General features: G+C 35.6%; 1 protein-coding gene across 1 annotated transcript; it reads left to right on the top strand.

The window, feature by feature from the left end:
• The first annotated feature begins 15,149 nt into the window (after positions 1-15,149).
• LOC100913913 (granzyme B(G,H)-like) lies at positions 15,150-19,151 on the top strand. Its single transcript, XM_031949509.1, has 5 exons — positions 15,150-15,216; positions 15,643-15,790; positions 17,076-17,211; positions 17,464-17,715; positions 18,895-19,151. Exons 1-5 carry the CDS (start codon positions 15,159-15,161, stop codon positions 19,042-19,044), a joined length of 744 nt encoding a protein of 247 aa, XP_031805369.1. The 5' UTR covers positions 15,150-15,158; the 3' UTR covers positions 19,045-19,151.
• Positions 19,152-24,977: the final 5,826 nt, after the last annotated feature.

A 24,977-nucleotide genomic window follows, 5' to 3' on the forward strand; every position in this document is an offset into this window, starting at 1 on the left:
CAAATATGTGCATGTATGTATGCGTATACCTATTTGTGTCTTATGGTAAGGTGGGGGAGGGAAGAAAAAAGTTCCATGATTATTTTTTTTTTTTTGTATTTTTGAAAGGAATAGCAAATTGTGCACAATAGAGTTGTCATTTCATGTATATTTGTCTTTATTGTACTGTTATAGAAATGCTTGTTTTATTCCATAAATTAATTTTTATTTTAAAAAATAAATCAACTGGAAAAATACATATTTCTCTTATCAAACAGAACACATTAGGTGATTTTCTGGTATCAGTGACATAGTCTTCTTCTGGATCTGAAAATCATTCTCAACTCAAAGTATAAATTAGTCTACACTCAAAATAAATTCTTGAAAACTGACTTGGGTAGCACACCAAGTCAGCAACCTATAGTTCTCATGTCAAAGAGGTTAGTTACATTGTCTAAATAGAAACTAAAGGAAACACTTCAATATGCAAAACAAACAGGTATATAAGGGAGTTCCGGGTTCAAGGAAAAAAGGGAATAAGTTTTTGCAGATCAGAGAGGGCCGAAAATTTCTCTAGCTTACACAAATGACCCAGTATTTTTCTCAGAATCATACCCACCAGACTAGAAGTGAAACTATATTCAAAAAACCATTTTACTATTTCAGTGGAATTAAAGATTACTAACATATTACTGGACATCTATTTTCGGTTTGCTTGACTGAATTGGTTAGATGTTTGTTGGAGATTATGAACTTCCTGTCTGTTTGGTCATGTGGAGACCCACTATGAAAAAGACTTGGGGTTTGGGGTGTGAAGTTGTAAACCCTAAATCACCTGCATCTAAGACTCTAATTAAAAAAAAAAAATAGAGAGGCAGTGTAGGGAAAGGAGCTAGGCCTTCAATATAATTAATCAATTGATTAACTTAATTTCTGAGTGAGGACACTCCCTTTATAGTACAAGTTGGTATCTTTCTCTGCAACTTAAAAATCTTAGCACTTTTTCTTGAGAACCAAGAAGCTAAATGATTTCTCTGAGTCACACAGACAAGGTATTTCAAAGGTAGTCTCCCTTAATTAAAGGCCAATTATGCTAATCTTCCTCTTCATTTTTAAGTGATACCTTTTGTATTTAAGCCAAATTTATTTGCAAATATATTCTCCTACTTCCCTTAAAACAACCTATCCTTTGTAACAAACCTATCTTAAAAGGAGGAAAAAAAAAAAAAAAAAAAAAAAAAACAAGCAGCAAAATTAACCAAGATATCACCCATATGTAAGCCTATATGCTTTAGTAGAGGGATTTCCAATTCATTCAGTTCAATTCATCAGGTACTTATTATATACCTACATATGCCAGGTACAAAGATAAAAGTGATAATCCTTTAATTCAAGTACTTTATGTTCTACTGGGGTTGGAGATAAGGAATTTCTTAGCAACATATCAAATTCCTAAAAGTGATCAAGACACTTCAAAAAATATAGTATGGTTTAAGATATCATGTGTAATTTACTCATAATTCAAAGAATTTGGCTTTTCTATTGAGTCAGATTGTAGTATGGAAATAAGTCAGTATATAAAGTGACTTTGTATATTTATAGTATTTGTGTATGTACACATATGTGCATAGATACACATGTACATATGTATGTATATATCTACTGTCTCTCTCTGTAAACACACATATATGTTCACCAATGGATAAGCTATATGGATTTTTTTCTAACTGTATAACATAATCTGGGTAATAGATATTCTGCAACCCTTTGTTTTTGCCTGTGTAGATGTTCAGGACAAATTCTTTTAAGTAATTACAGACCTCTTTCCACAGGCTATGCCATGTTTTGAAATCTGATGCAGTCATTATTAAACCAGATCATCTGAATGATCTTTCCATACAGAAAGAATCCTTCATATCTCATGGTTCCAATATTACTAGATCAAAGAATTTTACATTTTAATTGGATGTTAGAAATCATCTGGTACGATTCTTAATTTTACACAAGAGGAAACTGAAACCTTGTGAGGTTAAGTGATATACTGAAAGTCACAGCATTAATTGTCATTCTTCATCCTGAAAATAGATTTCTAGACCCTTTCCAGCAACAAATGGAAAATGATTAGAGAAAGAATATCAATGCTAAATGTTAAACAACATCATCAAGTTTTAAAAGACTAACATGGAAACAGTAATGATGGAATGCTTTCAGAAGCTATACCTTCCAACCCTTCATGTTCCCTGAGCACATGAGTCTGGAGGGCTTAATTAAAGAAGGTAGCAATGATGATAAACATCACAGTTTAGAAAATGTTAAATCAAGCTTATCAGTGTTCTCAGAGGGAAGGCACACATTAAGCAAAGTGAAGTAATTTGAGTTAATGAAGTTTGATTCTAAACATCCAGATCAATTAAGCTTCAAGTGCCTAGTTGGGTTCCTGCTCCATAGCTTTCACAAGGAGCTGCTGCTTATAAACAGGGAGGAGCTAATTAAGAAGGTGTGGAAATCAAAGAACTGTTATAGAGAACTTAATATTATTGCTTTTACATTTGAAACTGAGGAAAAGGAGAGAAGGATTGTACTCTTGCTCTACTTCAAACATATCTATTCCAAGCTGTCATGGTGATACAAGATATCACCAAACCTCAGAAAAAAACTTTGATCCAATGCTTAATCATGAAAATTTTCTTAATTGGTTAAATGAAAGAAGCCTGGGTTCAAGCCATAAGAATATAGAGCCTATTTTTTTTCACTTTTAATGATATTTTATTTTTTCAAATATATGCAAAGATAGTTTTTAACATTCACAGTTAAAAACTTGTTCCAGATTTCTCTCTCTCTTCTCTTCCCTCTCTAAGACAGTAAGCAATCCAATACAGCTTAAATGTGTATGGCTAAATGTATTTCTATATTCATCATGCTGAAGAAAAAAAAAATCAGATCAAAAGGGAAAAATGAGAAATGGAAAAAACAAGTAAACCCACAAAAACCCACAAAAAAGATGAAAATATTAAGTTTCCATCCACATTCAGTCCCTATAGACCTCTCTTTCTGGATGTGAATGGCTCTCTCAGTCACAAGTCTATTGTAATTGTCAGAATCAACTCATTGTTGAAAAAAGCCATATCCATCACAGTTGATCATCACATAGTCTTGTCATTGCTGTGTGCAATGATTTCTTGGTTCTGCTTGCTTTAATTAGCCTCAGTTCTTGTAAGTCTTTCCATACTCTTCTGAAATCAGCCTGCTATAGAGCCTAATTTATAGAAATGTTGATGTCATTTGGATTGTTAAAAATCAGGTTTGGGCTTGTGGCTTTGGATAAATCATATTTGGATAAGTCTCAATTTCCTCATTCCTAAAATTAAAAAATTTAGACTATTGATACTTTAAGGCCTCATCTTGCTTAGGAAATGATCAGCCATGAAGCAATGCTATTCTAAGTTTTGCTGACATTGATCAGTTGTTTCAGTCACATCTAACTTTTATTAACCTTATTTTGGCATTTTCTTTGCAAAAATACAAGAATTTTTTGCAATTTTCTTTTCCAAGCTATTTGAAAAATGAGGAAACTGAGGCAAAGTTAAGTGACTTGACCAAGGTCACATAGCAAATACATGTCTGAGGCCAGATTTGAACTCGGGAAGATAAATCTTCCTGACTCCAGGCCCTAAGCTCTATCCACTGTGCTACCTAACTGTTCCAAGACTTCCTTATACTCCTGAAATTCTATAAAATCATTTTAGTTTTTCCTTATGTCTTCTGAAAGATGATAGAATGATTGACTTAGAGATACATAGGATACCAGGGGCAATGGGTCCAATCATTTTGTAGATAAGAAATGGAGACACTAAAAGGTTAAATTACTTGCTCAGTCAATAGCTGCATAACTTAACTAGTTCCTGGATACTTATCTGAACTTAGATCTGAATCTAAACTTTCCTGACACTGAGTCCTTTCTCTGTGTCATGCTTCCTCTCCAACCTGTATGTGCATGTGTGTGCATGTGTGTGTACATGTGTGTGTATGTGGTTTTGTGTGTGTGTGTGTGTGTGTGTATTGGGCTCATGTGAGAGAAGTGAGAGAAAATCTTCCATCTGTTCCATGTCTAGAGTTAAGTGGAGAATCACTTCTTAAAACTAGTAATAGCCATTTCTTCCCTTTCCCTACAAAGAACACAGGAAAAATATTGTTTCGATAACATAGCTGAAAAAAAATGTCTGCCATAGGCAGATCAGATCCCATTGCTGAGGGATGAAATTTGGCTTTGATGCCCACCTATCTTGTCAATATCTTTAGGACAGGCTTCCAGTGATCATAAATCTGGTAATCCTGAATCTCCTAACCCAGTCTATCATATATCCTTGTAGTGTGGATGCCCTTCTCAAAATATATCAAATACACCGCCAAACACTCTCAAGTAGAGGAAATTCAGATTAAAATACAACTGGTAAATATTTAACAAAATAAATAAAAATACAATAGAACATAGATAATATTAATATATGATTTTCTAAGTCAATATGTGCCTGAGGTGATCCTTATGCATAGTTTAGTGGCCTTCTTTTTACTTGCTTTTGATGCCTTTTCTCTACACAATTTTCTTTCATCTGCATGAAGTTATCTTTCCTTTGTGTCTGTGTCAAAGATGTATCTTGCTCTGTACCTCTAAATCACCCTCTACCCCTTCACTTCTAGTCAGTATCATAAGTAAATTTATAAGTAGCCTGTATAAAAGAAAAATAGTAAAGAAAATATCGAAGAGGGAAACCTGGAATTCACATAAAATTGTTCCAAAGATCAAAGGAAAATAATTTATAAATTGAAACATATATTAACCAACGTTCACATCCTAGTAATATGTGTTAAATCAGCAGAAACTATCTAGGTGCTATATTGTCAAGTGGCCTTTTAGTTCCATGTTACATAAAGCCCAAACAATTTTCAGGCATCTACAGTAAGATCAGCAGAAAACAAAAAGGTGCTGAATAATTTTTAAAATGATGTGGATATGTTAACTTTTAAGTTTTACTGACAACTTTGAAATGATTTGTATATGTTAATGAACTAACTCCAACAGTACCCAATATGGAAGAGTGTTGGACCTGGAGTTAGGAAGACATCTCTCTGAGTTCAAATCTGGCTTCAGATACTTCGTAGCTGTGTGTCCATGGACAAGTCACTTAACTCTGTTTGTCTCAGTTTCCCCATCTGCAAAATGAGATGGAAAAGAAAATAGCAAACTACTCTTTACCAAAAAACCCCCACAGAGAGTCACAAAGAGTCAGAAAGGACTGGAGGGAAAAGACTAAACTGAACTTTGAAAAAATAAACTCTCTATAAAAATAAACCTCAAACTCCTACCTCAAAGCTACTACTCCCACCCCCAACCCTGTCCCAGCATTCTCCATCTCCATCAGGCCCCATGCAACCTTGTGTGAAGACCGTGTATTTTTAAAATCAGCAGGAGTCCGGAGTTCAGGTTAGGGGAAAATCGTCAGTCTTTATTCTCAGTGAAGAAGGATCGGAGGCGGAAGAGAATCGGAGATAGCAATGTGTGCAGCTGAGTCAAGAAGCTAGCTAGACCCGCAGCCACACAACCAGCAGCTAGGAGAATGGAATCCAGGCCCAATCTCTCCCAGCTTCTCTTCCTGTTCCTCTCTCTGCCTCCACCCACCAAAATCGTCATTTCCTGTACGACACATCAGGACTTGCACAGAGAGTGGGCAGGGACCATTCTTTATCCAATCATGTATATCAATAGAGTATAGTCCAATTACTATTTAGCCTCATGTACTTGAGACCTCAGTGCATCAACTCAAACTTCAGCCCATTACAACCTTGTGCTTCCAATTTTAATCTATGAATATGTATGTGGTACTCTCTCATGCTCCTCTTCCTCATTCTATTTACCTTCCTTCACCATTCCATTCCTGTGGTGTGATTATATAGCCCCTACTATCATTGTGGGCTTTCCCAGTAAGTGCACAAAAAATCTGTCCTAATATCACATAAATTAATTATCAATTTAGTGCAATTCCCAGGTTTCTATTAATCAATTGTAGGACTCAAATTTTTTCACCTGTAAAATGGAAAAGACGGATAAAATAGATGATTTCTTTGGTTCCTTAGAGCTTTAAAGATTGATGTCTCATATTTGATAAACTAAAAGTAATGTTCTTGGGTACAAATAGATTTTAATCTCCTTTTTTGTGGTTGCAAACTTAAGAAACAAAGATTTCAGTAAACATAAAAGAACAGAAAATGAGGACTGCACATGAATTGTGACCTTCTATTAAGTAATTTTACCTTGATAGGTCATATTCTATTAATATTCTAGTCAAAGGCCATGAAATTCTTCCACTTCCTTTCAGAACTGGAATGATATCCTCTGACTACTGCCTTTGGCCATGATGATTCAACAGTATGTTTTGTCTGATAATGAAAAGACTTAGAAAAAGACCAGTTGCTGAGCCCTAAATTTTAATGATACAAGGTATCCCACAAGATAGAAAAGGCACTTTCCAGATGGCAGGTCTCTTGGAGGCAGCTTTCAATGAGACAAGTTGTAATTCCCTATTCTAATATAATTCCTGGGCCAAAGCCTTCCAGGACCTGCTGTGTAGGTATATTGTATATTATATGTTCTTAACTACCTTATATTTCCTTTTGTGTTTCTTTTCCTCTAGCATTGACCTTGTGAATTGAAAAGTTTCTGCAGGGAAGGCCCCTACCAGACACATTGAAGATGCAATAGCAGTTGCAAGATTTGGTTCTTTGATAAGGGAATTGTCAACACTGAGAAAGACATCCCTGGAAAGAAGATCTCACTTGCTGTTTGATGAGTGACCTCAGGGGAGGTGAAATTCAAAGTGACTAATTAACAATATTGCAACAACTTTTTATGTCATAAAGATGTTTACTGTTAGCCTCCCAACTGATTATAATAGTAGTGAAATGGTAATGAATTCTATTCTGAACATCCTATGAATTTTTATTTCTTATCTTTTTTTTGTGTGGGAATAAGTGATTTGTTGTATATCTAATTCATGTTTGTACACATTCCCTTTAGCTAAAGAGAATTTATATATATATATATTTCTATATATAATATTTCCATAGGTAGTAATTTCTATAATTAGCTGTCATATAAATAGCAATTTTTTTTCTAAAGACATCAGGGTGAGGTATAGAGCTAATGGATGTAAGAATTAGGTGAGCATAATCCTCTTCTTGAGAAATCAGGCAACCCAAGAACAATAAACGCTTTGTCAACCTTGTTGACATATCATACAGGGACTGGGTCAGATAGCCACTATGCTAGAAGAATATAATAAATTTAACATTACAATAAAAAATTAACTTGTTTCTTTCCTTTTAAAATTTTCCTTTATTTTTTGTGTATTTTTTAAAGTGTTTTATTGATACTTCTTTCTTTTTTTTATATCACTTTACCTATCCATTCCCCAATCCTACATTCTCAAAACAGACTTCCTTTAGCGTGTTACTTTCCTATAGACAACACATGTGCATCTTCACAGGGATTTGTTGGAGAGAATACCTTATTTGAAAGAAGTCTCTATAATGAGGAACATTTTGGACACAATGACTGACAAGTAGAGTGTGTAATCTTGGCCATCACATTCAATTCACTCTGCTCAGTCCTAAATTTTTGGGTGGAGTGATGGTTCTGAAATTAGGAACACCTGAGTCTAAATCTGGCCTTATAAGTTTAAACTTAATAGCTGTATCACTCTAGGAAAGTCACTTAACCCAGTTCACTTCATTTTCCTCATGTATAAAATGAGCTGAAGAAAGAAATGGCAAACCACTTTAGCATCTTTGTCAAGAAAATCCCAAATAGGATCATGAAGAATTAGTTACAACTAAAGCAACAACAGTCTCAAATTATTAGGGGCCACCATACTTGTATTAAGCTGATGGAAGGTAATTATTTCTACTATAGGAGCATTTTCCTCTGTGGATTGACAACAACATGCTCTCTCCCACTCAATACACTGAGACATCCATTTTGCTTTCAAATGGTCCATAATCTAATCACTTGATGTTTATTGCAAAGAATGAATAGCTACTGCTTGAATCCAATGTCCTTGTTCTCTTTGATACCTCTGTCGGAATTTTATAACTCAGAATTAATTAGGCACCTAGAGAGAATGGGGTATCCGTTTTGATATAATAATTCATTCTTTGTTCAAGTTTATTCCATCTCTTCAACAAAGACTGAATAATTATGCCATTAATCCCAATTTGGAGAATTGTTGTGACTGTAACACATTTTTAATGCAAATAACGAAAAATGTCATTCCCTTTCATATTAATGCTTTGAATGCAGACATATAATGATAATAGTTTTATTTATTTATAGGGTACTGATTCCCCGGAGTTCAATAAAGCACTATGAAAGCAAAACAATAGTTAAAATAACAACAGACTTTTGAAACTGATTCTGAATCCAAAATCTAGAGAAGATAAAAACGAGAAAAATGGGAGAAATATGGAGGATGACTAAAAGAAAATGAGGTGGGTGAGCTTTTATAGGTGAACTGCTCCCAGTGACACATTTTTGTTTATTTATCTATGTCTCAAAAATGAGTCTGCATATGTAGCTATTGGCAAAAATTATGCACAGGATACATCCTTGGGAAGAATGGAAAATTTGATTTGGGCATCCTCTCTACCAATGGAGTTAAAGACAATAGGGGATGGGGCCTCAGTTGGGAAGGGACAAGAAAATTGGAAAACTGCTGAAATTCTGTGGTGAAAAAATATCTAAGCTCTCCTAGTTTATAGATACTCTATATGCACATTACAGAATATCCTTCTTCCTCTCCTCCCCCCAAAAGGATGAAGGGAAATGAGGGAATAGATTAAGTTCTTTATTCTTCCTCCATTCCTTTCAACTTCTTTATTCCTCCTCCATTCCTTTCATCTTTTCTCATTTCTTCTCCTTTTTTTCTCTTTTACTTTTCCTTCTTTCCTCTTCTCTTTTCCACCTCTCCTCTTATATTTGCCTCCTTTTCTCTTCTCTCTTTTCTCTATTTCTTCCTCCCTCTCTCTGAGTCTCTGTCTCCCTTTCTGTCTCTGTCTGTCTCTCCTTTACAGAGTCCTCTATGTATCATAACTAAAAAGGTTTTGCTAAAGCTTAGCTTAAACATATTAAAATTATAAAAAATTTCCTCATAGAGATAGCAACATAGAGAGAAAAATGCACACAATAAGGAAAAAGGAGACACATGCATGGAGGCAAACTTATAGGGTCTTTTAGGTGCAGTGCATCCTCTTGGATCACCCTCTCTCTCAAGTCTCACTCTTACAAATAGATTGTCAGAGGGAAGTTGCCATGTCCTCCTTTCGAAGTTCTAGGGATGAAACCTCAGATCTCTCAGAGTCTTTAAGGATTGCAGGGTTCTACTATTACTGGTTATGAGTTCCTATCAAGTACTCTCTAATTTCATTTACACCAATTAGCTCTTACAAAAGGGACAATAACTTTGAAGAAATAGCAAGAAGAAATGTATAAAACCATTTCCCCAAACTGGGAGGTGTACCTTCAGCTTCTGCACTTAGTCCCTGGGAAAATTTAAAGTGATTGATAGAAAATGGTTTACCTTTGAACTAGAGTCATGAGGACACTTCCTGACCCTGGGAATCCTGTTCTCTCTTCTTATATTCCCTACAAATTCACGTTTTGGTGTGGGATAGCAGATCAAGCAGGTCACCTTTCATGATTGATTTCTCACAAAACCTAACTGTTGTATAAATACCAGTAAACTCTGCTAACTTTAGTTGCTTAACATAGGATAGTTTTTTCTCACTTTTTGAAGTTTACAAAGTTATAATCAGTTCAGTACTGACTATGATACTGTTTCATCTAAGAACAGGAAAGAACAAAAAAAAAGATTCAATAGAAATAATGTGTTTCCTGGGTGAGCAATAGAGCCTGATGTCTCTCCTTCATTTAAAGACTCATAACAGTTCTATCCCCTTACTGAAAGATTACCAAAGAAGAAACAACAAAAGAAGTGGTAGAAAGTAAAGGTAAATCAGGCCTTTTATATACAAACTCAATTTGCTTCAGTCATTAGTTTTTTCAGTTTTGAAACCAGTGGGAAATTTTTTTTTTTTGTCACACTCAGCATCAATTTCTCAATCACTTAGAGCTAGAAGCTGGCTCCCTAAATTCCCGTGTGTTGAATTGAAACCAATCAGAAATGTTTTGAGATTTGGGCTTGTATTGCCCAATAAATCCCATACTATGTAGAATATTATTGCAAAGCAATTAAAAATGACATTTTTTTTCATGAACATTGAAATGAATATGGATGGATGTCACATCTTGATACATTTTTCCTGGGTCATCTTTTGATGGAGATTGAATTTGAGTACTTAATAGAAGTTATTTCCTGAGAAGCTAAATCAGTACAAGTAGAATGATAATAAATAATTCATGTAGTGCTTTTCTCACAATAACCTGGGAGCATTATTATCCTTATTTCATAGATTAAAAAAAACTGAGGCTCAGAGTTGAACTGACATTTCTTTTCATAAGATTATGAAATGGATGATCTGGGACTTGGATCCAGATTTTTTCATTCCAAGTTTAATGTACACTCCATTGCAAGATACTAAATTATCTGCACTGACAGAAGTGCAGAGGCAAGAATAAAGGAAGAAGTAAACATGTAGGTATACACATAAGTATATCACATGGGCATGTAAAAATCATATCTGAGATAGGCTGATTTTAGATTGAGCTCAGAGTGTTTCAGAAAACTGTGGGACTTTATTTGTGACTACAACATCACAGATCTCTGTGACCTCCTCCTGCTCCCTGTGACCATGAGAGACCATGGGAAATATAAGATATATTAGACCATCAAAGTTCAGAGTCTAAAGTTCTAAGACCAGACCTGGGGAACAAATGACGAAACTTGAACCATGAATTTGGCTTTAGAAATGTTTCATCTAAGGTTTTGAGAGCATGGGTGAGTTCTGTCCATTCACTTTTTACGACTAATGTCACTCTACTTATTTCTCTTCCATTTATGTCAGAGTTAGAAGGAATGATCATCCCTTAGGTGCTATCCGAAATGAAGGTCTTGCTATATGCTTTAGGGATTGATATTTCCTTATGCCCTAGAAATTTAAATCCTACAATTATCTTAGGGAAAGCCAATCATGGGAAGAGGAAAACCAGCCACAGATTAAAAATGGGATATATATTTTCATGAATGGATACCACAAAATCAGTGTGAAGAAATTAATGATCCATTTTAGTATCATCTGGATATATTGATGAAGTATCAGAACCTATGGAGCTGAGATCAAATCCTGGAGACAAGAGAAAATAGCAAATTCCAAGGCTCAAACCAATGAATCTATTGCCTTCCTATTCAGCATTACCATACAACATTTCCCTAAGCAGAAAATGACTGTGGTAAGACTCAGAAATCCCAAAAGTGATGAACTGGAGTTATCATCAGGTGAATCACTTAACCAATCTATGCCTTTGTTTCATTTATAAAATGAGTACTATGGACATGAGAAATCCTTTTAATTCTAAAGATATGATCCTCTGAGGAGCCTACAAATTTATGATACTATGATCCTCTGAATTTATGCAGAATCCAGATCAATCTTACCAAAATGCCTGATCTTTCTTCTGTGATCTGTGTGCTTCAGGAAGAAGTGCAGTTTGTTAATTCAAGTAAACCAGAAAATCACAATTTTGTAGTTCTATTAGATGACAGTAGTCATTCTTCTTTGTTTACTTCTTTGAGAGTTAAGCCCAGGAAGCTATCTGTACTTTCTGTTCTTTAATTGTTTTCTGGGACCAAACCAACCACTAAAATGTTATTGTCTCTAAGCACTGTCACATCTTTCCCACAGTGACCACAAACAGCTCTGTTTATATTCACACTTTTAGGCTTTTTCTTCTTTATGATTACAGAGGAAGAGTATTTTATGAGAAAATGCTTCTTTGGTTTTGTGGTGCTTTTGATGAAAAGTAGGGAGATATGCAACAAGGGAGAAGCTGGGAGAAAATGGCTTGAATTTTCCTAAATTTTCATTTTTGTGGTATTTATGTTTCCCTCTGTTATAAAGCCAAATTCATGGCTTCAGGTAACGGCCTTCAGAGTATAAAAAAGTTCCACTTTAAGTAGAAATATATTGGTAAGAAGGTGGGAAGAAGGTCAAGGGAGAATACCTCCTGGCTGCTTACAAACTTCCACAAGGAAAAGATGTGGGTGTTTCCCAAAAAAGCTCTGCTTATAACTACCTAATTATTTTGGACTTGTTATTGATCTGGTCACCCCTGAGAGAGGAAAGTATTAAAGCAGTAAACAGTTGATTCAGACCTGTTGCTATTCCTCTTTAGTCAGAAGGTTTCTCCCCTCCCAAAATAGGACTTGTGGGATTTCACTTTTCTCCCCAATTAGTCTGTAGTGAGTCACCCAGCTAATCTTCAGTCTTTGGCTCTGTTTTCTGGAGGAGGATAATCATTTTTGGTTGAATACCAGGTTCTTTCCTTCTGGATGAAACCACCACACTGATTTAAAAGCTATCAAATAGTCAGTAATCTGTCAAGTACTGAATAAAAAATAGAAAAAGAGATCAAGAAAAGAGAAAAATAATCCAGAATTAGAACAAAAACTGCACAGGCTAATATTTTATAAATTTGAATACAAAGAAGTAATGATTATTAGATTAAAAACTGTTGAAAATTGGATAGTAGCTTAACAAATCTCATATATAACAATAAATTTCAAAACAATCAGCTGTATTTTAAACAAAACTTTGAAAATTAGAAAAAATATGCCATGATATAGTTTTCACATTTGTGAAGGGAAAAGATGAATCTTACCATAGATTACAATTCTTCTAATTTGTGTTCTTACCTAAAGTCCCTACCCATTTGTCTTGCCTCTGTCCAGTTGCTGAAATGAATTTCTTTAATTATAGATCTATTTATATCACTGCCCTTCTCAATAAAATACAGCAGCTCTCCAGAATCTCTTAGATAAATCACAAATCATTTTGCTTAGTTTTTAAAAACTCTTTACAATTTGATTCTAAACTTTTTTTTCCCTTCAAGTTCACTGCTGAGGATTTTCTCTCATGGACTCTTTGATTTAGCTAGCCTGACCTTCTCTCTGCTAGTCACATAAGAAACTTTATTTTTATTTGCTTTGGAATGAGATGAAATGGAAGTTGTCTTAGAGGTAGGAAAATATGGGAAGAAAGAGTCTTAGAGAAGTTAAGGAAGAAGAGACAATAATCAAGAAAGAAAGGATGTTTACAGGTGCTAACAGAAAATAAAGTGCTCTGGAAATCAAGAGAATGAAGACTGAGAATAGGTGATTGGGTTTGACAACTAAGCAGTTACTGATGAATTTGGAGTGAGTAGTGAGGTATGGTGAGGATGGAAGCCAGATAACAAAGGTGGAAGAAATAAGTTAGTAAGGAAGGAGAAATTGGAAATGTAAATTATTTTAAAGTTATACAATGAAGGAAAGATTAGAAATAAGATGAGAAAATGAGGCAAAAATATTTGGGGAGAAATTTTCTTTATTTTCATATTATTTCTATAAATAATTTCAGCATGTTTGTTGCATGCAGAACACCAGTAGAGAAGGAAAGCAGAAGATGAAAGAGATCTAAGGGTCTTAGTAGGATTGGGCTTCAAAGAAATCAAAAAAGAGAAAAAGAACTATATGGCAAACAAAAGAAATAAGGAAGCGCCCTCTTATTGGGGGAAATGGTTAAACAAACTGTTATATAAATGTTATAGAATATTATTGGACCTAAAACAGTAAAATGGACAATTTCAAGGGAACCTGAGAAAGCCTTCATGAACTGATGCACAGTAACATGAGCAGAAATGGGAGTACAATTTATACAATGATAATAATATTATAGAGAAAAATAACACTGAAAAACTCAAGCATGTTGATCAACATGATAAGCCAACAAAAGAATAAAGATGAAATATGCCACTTACTTTCTGACAGAGAGGGGATGAATTTAAAATGCAGAAAGAGACATACTCTTTCAAGTATGGCTACAGTGGAATTTTTTTCCCCCGGACAATGTAGCTACATATGAAGAGTCTTTGAAATTTACTCAGTGGAGGAAAGGTGGTGAGAGAAATACATTATTTTTTTAAAATGCTGATCTAATGGGGAAAAATGGACAAAACGCAATAATAAAATAGTAAAGTCCGAATCCTCAGTGGTACTGTCAGAAATATACCACAGGATTCTTCAATCTTAAATGGAGAATAGATTGCAAAGTAAAAGAGCAGCTTGGTGTCTCAGTGGATAGAGTCAGGAAGACTGTCTCATCTTCTTACATTCAAATCTAGCTTTAGACATTAGCTATAGGACCTTGGACAAGTCACTTAACCCTGTTTGCTTTGGTTTCCTCCTTTTATGAAATGATCTAGAGAAGGAAAGACAAAGCGCTCCAGTATCTTTGCCAAGAAAACCCCAAATAGCATCACAAAAAGTTAGACATGACTCAAAACATTCAAAAACAACAGATTGAAAGCAGAGCTGGATTGATGATAAAATTTAAATTCGTAGGAGGAAAGGAAGGTTTAATTTCCCCCTGGAGTTTAGCAGAGTATCTGGAGGGAAATAGGCTAATAGATATTTAATAAATATTTTTTAAAAGTTAATGTCTAGGATAGATAAAGGACTTGGAGAAAATGAAAATGTTAGTAAGAGATTATGAATGACATTAGAGGTCTGAGAAACCTATTAGGTAATTTATACCTAACAGGTATAAATTGTGTTATAATATTGTGTTAAATGCTGTCACTTCATTAAGCTGAGTGAAACAGAGCCTTCTGCTTCAAGGTGTTTCCAGTATTAGGACTCTGCCCTGTCTCCCTGTGCTGATAATCTATATCCTATAAGATGATTAGCAATGACTCATTTAGGCTGTGGTTGAAATTTTGTTCCTTCAATCATTTTTTGAATCATTTAAATGGTTTTGTGACTGAGCATTGATCTCTACTTTAGACATATATGGATGTAATCAAGAGGACTATGAGGTCACTTGAGCACCTCCTCTCCTTCCCCTTGTAGAGGATATAAATTATGGGGATTTGGGGGGTGAAGGCATCTCTTGCTTTAGATACCCTCTCTGGCAAGATGCATTTCCTCTTTCCCCTCTTACTGATTTTGCTTCAATCTCCAAGTACTAAGGCTGGTAAGTTCTCCTATTTCTCATCACAAATAGTTTTTTGACTAAAATCCTCTCTCCTTCCTCTGCTAAGTATCTAATTCTTCCAGATCTACTGTAGATCATTGGTCTCAAACTGTTTCCTGAAGAGAATTGGTCTTGGAACAAGCCCAGAGTCATACTGAATTTACCTCACAAAAAGAAGGGAACAATCTTTGGTTGTTTGAAACTGGACAAAGGATTGTTCTCTTCTTTTTTTTAAGAGGAGAAAGGTAGTGTCTGGGAGGGAACATAATGTTCACAACAACCAGAGGATCCAGGAGTCCAGGATCTCAATTGCTTGGATTTTCCAAGCTCCAGATCATCTGTCAAAACTTTTTTCAATTTCCTGGAAAAGATAGGAAAATAGAGATAGTGATTTTTCTAAGACTCACAAGGGAATTATTTCTATAGGTGAGATCATCGGGGGCCATGAGGCAAAGCCCCATTCCCATCCATATATGGCATATATGAATTACAGACAGCAAAATGAAGAATATGTTTGTGGTGCTTTTCTGATTCGAGAGGACTTTTTGCTGACAGCAGCTCACTGCTTGGGAAGGTAAGTCATCATATTAGGGACCCTTTGCATTTGACATCCCTGAAGGGTTTCAATGGTGTCCAAGAGAGATCCTAAAGGTATGTTTCTGCCATGCCTCCCCATTTCAATCTCCCATCCCTTCACAAAGAAAGAGTCTCATAGGCTCTCCAGAGATTAACCTGGAAACTTCTCAATATCCTATAGCCCTGACATGACTCATTTATAGATAGAGTAAACTCTATCTCTAGGCAAACTAGGTGGTATATTATGTGTGGTGTCCTAAAGATTAAGAAAGATCCTACTCTTGAAGAAATCTCTCCTACTGGAGGTAGCAAAGGCAGAAAAAGGAAAGGAATAAGTATTTATATAATACCTACTATGTGCTAGGAACTATGCTAATTACTTTATGATATTATCTCATTTGATCCTCACAATAGGCCTGTGTGAGGCAGATAATCCTGTGACTCTCTCAATTTTAAAAGTTGAACCTAGGAGACTTGTGCAGGATCACATAGCTAGTAAATGTTAGAGGTCCAATTAGAATCAGAGTTTTCCTGACTCAATGTCCAGCACTCTGTCCATTATATCATAAGCCGCTTGCCCAATGAGCCTTCCATTGAACATGATATTCTCATTAGGTTGATCTCTTTGCATTAATATTTTACCTTTTCTTTGAAAATATGCTCCAGAGAGATAATTCATTAAACCTTTGATTTAGGCTCAATACAAGGAAGTTTATTGGGGAGAAAAGAGATAGTGAGAGTAAGGAGGACCATGCTGGTAAAGCATGTGTAGATTTGCCTCCAATTCTTCTCTATAAGGCTTCTGGGTAAAGCATCTAGTCTTGTGATGCAACAGTCAAAATTTGACAGTTTCAAAACTTTTTTGGGGTCTCCATGACTGAAAACCACTGAGTCTCAAAAATTTGAACAGAAGGGGAGCATTTCCTATGGGAAAGGATATTAAGTAATGCAATTTCAGTTCTTTCTGGTTAGACCTCTTTTACTTTGGTGGTGGCAGTTGCTCTATTTGAGTCTAGGGGCTCAGGGGTTATGGGATCATAGATCATTTCCATAGAACTGGAAGGGACCTTAGAGTCTAACTAGTCCAACCTCTTCATTTGCAGAGGAAGAATCTGACACCTAGGGAAGTTTATTGACTTGGCCAAAGTCAGGAAGGTGTAGAATTGGGATGTATATTAGCATCCTTTAAAGTGTAAATATAACTCTCTTTTCACATTACTATGTTGCCTGTCTCTCTGAGAATGCTACAGGGATTTATGTGATTTCCATTATCCTCTTTGTAGTTCCATAAGCGTCATTCTGGGAGCTCATAACATCAAGAAGCCAGAAAAGACCCAGCAGAAGATTGGTGTGCTCAGAGCTATTCCCCACCCACAATACAACTATCAGACTTTCGAGAATGATATTATGTTGCTTCAGGTACTAGCCCCTCCAGCACATACATGACTCTGGCTCACGAGAAAGGAAAGCCTCTCTGATCCCCTTTCTACTGTTCTCTCTTCTCATTTCTTTATTCAGTGTCTGCTTCATCTCTTTATTCAGTAGCTGAGAAGTTGTGGTTCTAGTGGGTTACTAGCACCGGGTATCTGGGAGGTATGGAGACTGGTTCTGTGGGTGTTCGTTTGGGGAGGGGGCTGCTGAGACCTGGAATCTCCTTCCTCCCTGTGACAGCTGGAGAAGAAGGCTGAGCTGAATGGAGCTGTGAAGGTCTTAGACTTGCCGTGGAATAATGACAGGCTGAGGCCTGGGGAAAGATGCACTGTGGCAGGCTGGGGGCTTAACCTTGCAAAGGAATTCCCAAACACACTGCAGGAGGTGGATTTAACAGTGAGAAAAGATGATGAGTGCAAATACTTCAAACGCTACAACAGTTCTACCCAGATATGCGCTGGAGATCCTAAGGAATTAAAGGCTTCTTTTCAGGTAATTCAATTTCATTATTTGTTTAAAAACTGATTGATGATAAACAGGTAGATTCAGAAAAACCTGGAACGCTTGGACAAACTGATGCAAAAAAATGTGAAGAACCAGGAAAACATTTTACATAGTATGAAAAAAATTTGTGTGATAATCAACTGTGAATGAGTTAGCTCTTCTCAGCAATACAATGATCCAAAACAAGTATAAACGACAATCTTTATCTGGATAAAGAACTTATGAACTCGAAGACTAGATCAAAGTATTTTTTCACTCATTTTATTCTTTCTCATAGTTTCTTTGTTTTTCTTTTGATCTGTTTCTTCTTTTACAATTGTGACCAAGATGGAAATATGTTTTACATAATAGCACATGTATAGACTATGTCAAACTGCCTATTATATTTGGAAGAGAGGAGGGAAGGAAAGAAGGGAAAACATTTGGATCTCAAAAGCTTGTAAAAATGAATGCTAAAGATTTTCTTGACATGTTACTGGGGGAAAAATAAAATACTATTTAAAATAAAAAAACTTATTTGAACATATTTCAGAAAGGTCACAATATTAAGTAGAAAGAGTTTTTCAAAGGAAATGAGATGATTTCTTTATATTGCAGTTTGCAAAAGTAATTAGGAAGAACATGGTGTAGCTGAGGAAGTGCAGGCCTTGGAGTGAGAAGAAATTCAGCCTCAGACACTTAATAGCTATACCACACAGAGAAAGTCATTGAATCTCTCCTAGCCACAGTTTTCTCCTCTGTAATATTAGGATAACAATTTTTCCTGTGTCTGGGGATCATTGTGAAGATAAAATGAGATATTTGTAAAGGACTTTTGAAACCTTAAAATCCTGATATTGTTATTTTTCTTATTTTTGTGGTTGAATTATGCTTGTTCCTCCTTTAAATGATGATTGTATAAATGTACACATTTGGGTAAATGTAAGGTTTTCTCAGTGCAATTTAATGTGAAGTAACTATTGGGAAGAGTGTGAGAGATGAATGGCTTCTTAATAAATTAAAAGGGGAACTAGAATCCATAAGAACTTGAAAATCCATGGTTTGTTCCAAGACTCTCCACACCTGTTTGGGGCCCCACAATACCTTGGTTCTCCTTTAGAAAAATAAATAATTAATGGTTTTGGAAGGAGTGGTTCTGCTTAACTGTCAATCTTCTGTGTCCTTTAGGGGGATTCTGGAGGTCCTCTAGTGTGTGATAAAGTGGCCCAGGGCATTGTCTCCTATGGAAACCCAGATGGGAGAAATCCTCATGTCTATACTCGGATCTCCAGCTTCTTATCATGGATCAAGAAAACAATGAATGCTCATGAGTACTAAGCATCAAGATTCATAATCTCTGAGAACCAGAAGTGCTCTCTGGATATAGAGCCTAAAGCCAAGAGCTTGTGTGGAAAAGAAGAGGGACCATATCCCAATAAACCTGAATGCTCATTTGCAGTTGTAGCCATTCTTTTTTTTCTTTATTTTTCATCATCTCTGGGTCTATTACACATTACTAACAGAAATGTTCATATTAGTTATAAAGCAATATGGCCTGAAGAAAATTAAAAATAATATAAAATTCAAGTCTCTTTAATTACATTAGATGATAAAGAGACGTTCATAGTAACACATATTGTTATTAATATTAGGGAAAACTTTAGACACAGGAATAGAGACTTTGTGAAAATTGATCTTTTGATCAACCTAGAAGTCCTGCCGTATTTTTGGCTAGGTCTTGTTAACAGTCAAGTACCTAAGTACATATTTATCAGTCCCCTATACTTTTACCCCTCACAGCTACTACCAGGATACTTTATTTAAGACTAACATTCAATCATAGTATCACTCACGTTCCTCTTACATACAAGGAAGGGAAGGGAAAGAAAAGGAAGGGAAGAAAAAAAAAGGGAAGACTAAAAAGGAGAAGGGAAGAAAAAGAAAGGGAAATGAAGATGAAGGATGGAAGTACAGGAAAGCAAACGGAAAGGAAAAAAAGGGGAAGGGAAGAAAAACCAAGCTAAGGGAATGATGTTAAAGGAAGGGAAGGGAAAAGAAAGGAAAGGAAGAAGAGAAATAAGCATTTAGTAAGTACTTACTATATGCTAAGCAGGCATTATGCTGAGTCCTTTCCATAAATTATTTTATTTAAGCCTTAAAATAATACTCAGAGTCAGGTCTTGTCTTGCTATCCAGAATGCCAATTAACAGATAAGGAAACGGAGGCAGACAGATATTAAGTGATTTGCTTAGTTTGATCCAAGTAAGTGTTTGAAGCTAGATTTAAAATCTTCTCCAGGCTTAGAATTCTATCCACTGCCCCATCAAGCTGCTTCTATCAAGTACTTCCAATGATTTTCCTCCTACTAATTCTATTAATCCTTTAGAAAACATAGCAATCATTTCTTTCTACCTGGCCCCCATATCCTCTGTAGGAGCAAAGGAAAGAGTTTTGTGTAAAAAATGACTGAAATTTTATTTTGTTTTTCATGTATCCCCCACTCCTCTACCATGTACAGAGATGTGTTGCACTTTTATTTTACAGGACTAAATTGGTTCACTTCAATTAATCTGATTGCAACAACTTTTGACTATGATTTTAATTTTTCTGATTATTGTCATTGTTCATAGCATTTTCCTGCTTCTGCTTGGCTGTCTTTATATGACCTTACAAGATTTCCCTAGTTTCTCCAAATTCTTCATATTTGGTTTTTCTTACAAGACAGCAATCCAGGACATTCATATATCACAGTTTGTATATTCCTCAAATGAAAACAGTTCCTCAGTTTTATGCCTTCCAAACACAATGTTATTCATAATTTATTCATTGGCTCAATGGTTGGGTTAAACAAAAGACTTAATCATATTTGAAGACAGTATTAGTAAAATCAATTTTTTTGCCCTTTGTATCACAAACCCCGTGGCAAAACCAAATGCCAACATTGGAGCATGTTTCCCTGAATTTTTAGTCTTCCAGATTGCAAGAATTAGGCAAACAAGAAAGTTCATTTGCTTAATAAAATATTCTAACTTTATACATTGTAGAGGCAGAGAAATACAAGTCAATCATATTACTTAACTCATGAGAATTATTAATTATTATTATCATGAACATAAAGGACTACTAGTACAGAGGATCAAATATCAGACCTGGAGTCAGAATAGATCTGAATTCAAAGTTTTCTTAGATACTTACCACTATATGGCTATGTGCAAGTCACTTCACCTCTCTCTGCCTCAACTGTAAAATGATTAGTATGTCGCCTGAAAGTTGTTGCAAGAACCAAATGAGGTAATATTAGTAAAGAGTTATGGACTTTTAAAAATACACACACACACATTCTCTCTCTCACACACACACTTATAAAAAAGAGAGTTTTGCAGGATTTGATCTGCTTCCATGTCTAGCATACTATACATCTTGATTTGAGAGAACTCAGGATTTAGAGAACCCAGTATCTTTCTTAATCATACCATTACATTATTTAACTAGATGCAGTGACAAACCGTCCTGATATTCCCACCTCCAAATCAGAAATTATTTCTTTTCTATGTGAATTTAACATTTATTAATACTTATTGTTTCTGATCACATATAGAAGCAGATAGATGATGCAATAAATAGTCTCACTTCATATTTGTGTGCTTTAGGTTTCCCCACTTGTAAAATGACCATAATAATATCATCTACTTCCCAAAGTTGCTGTGAGGATCAAATGAGATATTTGGAAAGCACATTGCAAACCTTAAATGTCTATATAAATATTAGCTATGATCATATTTTGCGATTAAATTTGTGGTTGTATCAGTATTCCATTAATTGCAATTGTCGGTTTCTGGAGGGCAGGGAAGATCTTATTTTTCATTGCTTTCCTCTTGTAATTTAGCACACTACTCAGCTTCTACCATTATTACAAACCTTAGTTCAGTACTCTGTTTCTAATATCCACTATATATTTATTTGATAAATAACTATATATGGTCTAATGCAGTGGTTCTCAAACTTTTGTTTTCAATATCTTTATCCTATTAAAAATTATTGAGGATCTCTCCAAAGCGTTTTTGTTTATCGGGGTTATATTTATAGGCATTTACCATACTGGAAATAAAAACTATTTTTGAAGTTATAGACCCTCTAAAAGGATTTCAGAGATCCCCAGGATTCTCTAAACGGTGCTTTGAGAACCACTGGTCTATAATCCTCAGTATCATCTTCTCTCCCACCTCCAATAAATGTTCTTATGTAGACTTGTAATGTTCTCTCTAAAATGTAATACTCTCTATTGAGGATTTCTTAGGGTTTCTGGAGGCAGCCTTCATTTCAGTTCAGTAATTACCACAAGTACAGCCAGATGTTAAAGTCCAAATTTTTTATTGTCTCCTTCAAAGTCTTGTCTCCTTTCCTGGGGCCCGGTTAACTTTCTTAAAGGCCTATATCCTTGGTTCCGAGAGCTTGAGCTCCTTCCTCCTTCTCTGCCCTCTGAATCTTTTTGAATCCAAAGGTTTGTCCTTCAGTCTCCAGCCACCACAAAGGTGGATGATGGAATGAATCTGTCTCAACCTCTGAGGGATTCTAGTGCGCTTGTCTTTTTTGGCCCTGAGAGTTTCTTGCTTATATGCTCCACAGTGAGTACAAACCAATCATTATATCACTAGGAAACCATTATCTGTTGTACAATTAAATCAATGCTAAACTAGATTTAACCATTGTCTTCTCATTCTCACTTAGTACCTTGTTTCAAGTTCTGGCCCATAACATAGACTCACCATGTGAATTCTAGTGTGGCCATTCCTTGGTTCCATTTCCAGCAGCTACGCTGTGGAATCCTGCTTACTATAAGAACTAGGATTCTTCATCTTTCTGATTATAACGCTTGTTTGATGAAGCCTATGGATCCCTTCTTACAGTAATATTTTTAAATGAAATAATCTGCATTGGATTATAAAAGAGAAATTGTTTTGAAATAATTATTAATAGGCACAAATATTTTAAAAATTTGTGAACTTGAATTTAATGATGCTGAGCTATAAGAGGAAGAGGTCAGTGGTCCCTAAAGCCCTCAAGCATTTAGAAAGTAAAGTATCAAGTTAGATCATATTTTTAAAGTACTTTAAACACTGCTTTTTATAGTAGGCTCATAGTAACTTCTATAGAAATTCTGATCCTTTTCTTTCCCCCCTAAAATAATGAAGACATCAGGAAGAAAGTACAACCATTTGGAGACAACTAAGAAATGTCTAACATACCCATACTTCAATATTCACTTACTCTGTGATAAGCCAGATCTTCATAGACTAATAAAAAAACTCACACTTTCAGAAACCACCTCTATACTTGCCTGGGTCATTCAGTCTCTTCCAGTCCATCTTTTTCCAGTTTTATAGTCTTTTATCCTTCTTACTGAAGTCTCTTGCTGCTGCTTCCCTAGACTTGAACATACCTCAAAGTTTGAGGAGTCCTCATTTTCTTTAGTAGTGTCTGAGAAAGAGAAATGCAAGATTTGAGGTACTTTGCCTGATACTCCCTGGAGCCTCTTCTGGAAATGCCATATGTACCTATAGGCTGGATCTCTATCTTTGCTTAATATGGATTTTTAATGATCGTTATGAGAATAATAATCCTTATATCTAATAAAACCTTTCCACATAAATTATTTTATTTGACTTTAACAACTATCCTGTGAGAGAAGGTCTTCCTGACTCTCAGACTAGCATGCTATCCACTGAGCTCTCATTCTCTACCCTATAGACAGGAGGAAACTGAAGCTAGGAGAGGTCTAATGTCCTGTCCCTGAAGCAATGGTACATCAGTTATGTTGATTCATCCAGCCCCGACATCAGGCCTTTAAAGGGGATAAAAAGAGTAGGATGAACTCAAACATTTCAATCAAAGTTCCAGTTTCTATCACCATTGTAATTTTCTTTTTCACCTCTGAAGAAATCTTTAGTACTTGGAAATGAGAATCTTTCACAGCTGCCTGTTCTATTGTACTATAATAGAAGTCCATCAGCATAAATGAAGTAGCTGAGGGACATGGAGTCATTCTCTACAGAAAGAAAAAGAGGTATCATTCAAGACTACTTATTGTCTTGAAGAGGGGAAAGTAAGGGAGGGAAGGAGAAAAACTTGAGAGAAAAGTCTTACAAAAATAAAAACTATCTTTACACATATTTGAAAAAATAAAATACTATTGAGAAAAAAAGAAATTGAAAAGCTGGATAGAATTTAAATACTATAATCTTAAGCCTTTTTTTGGTCATCTAATTCATTTTTATATCAGATATATGTGCTTGTGCTTAAATTAAGAAAAATTCTTACTATGTATTATATATGTGTGTAAATATGGGGATATATGTGAGTGTGTGTGTAATTTAAAAACTATGTCAGAGAGAAAGAGAGAATTTGTAATAGCATTAGTATGCTTGTTCATAGCTACGAAACTCAATTGGGAGAGTGACAACCTGGATTCAAGCTCATCTTTTTGAGTTCATGTTAAGATCGTGTATTTTAAGATCAGCACGAGACAGGAATTCAGGTTAGGGGAAAATCGTCAGTCTTTATTCTCAGTGAAGAAGGATTGGAGGTGGAAGAGAATGGGCGATAGCAATGTGTGCAGCTGAGTCAAGAAGCTAGCTCGACCAGCAGCCACACAACCAGCAACTCAGAGTCTCGAACCCAGCCCAATCTCTCCCCACTTGTCTTCCTCCCTCTCTCTCTGCCTCCACCCACCAAAATCGTCATTTCCTATACAACACATCAGGACTTGCACGGAGAGTGGGCAGGGACCATTCTTTATCCAATCATGTATATTAATAAAGTATAGCCCAATTACTATCTAGCCTCATGTACTTGGGACCTCAGTGCATCAGCTCAAACCTCAGCCCATTACAAGTTCACATTTGATATCAGTTGTGAATACATCCAGCCATTCTGGAGAGCAATTTGGGACTATGCTCAAAAAGTTATCAGACTGTGCATAACCTTTGAGCCAGCAATGTTTCTTCTGGGCTTATATCCCAAAGGGATCTTAAAGAAGGGAAAGGGACCTGTATGTGCAAGAATGTTTGTGGCAAGTCTCTTTGTAGTGGCCAGAAACTGGTAACTGAATGGATGCTCATTAATTGGAGAATGGCTGAATAAATTGTGGTATATGAATATTATGGAATATTATTGTTCCATAAGAAATAAACAGCAGGATGATTTCAGAAAGGCCTGAGAGACTTACAGAAACTGATGCTGACTGAAATGAGCAGGGCCAGGAGATCATTAT

The sequence above is a fragment of the Sarcophilus harrisii genome, chromosome 2 (assembly GCF_902635505.1).
Source record: "Sarcophilus harrisii chromosome 2, mSarHar1.11, whole genome shotgun sequence".
In the NCBI taxonomy this organism is placed as follows: Eukaryota; Metazoa; Chordata; class Mammalia; order Dasyuromorphia; family Dasyuridae; genus Sarcophilus; species Sarcophilus harrisii.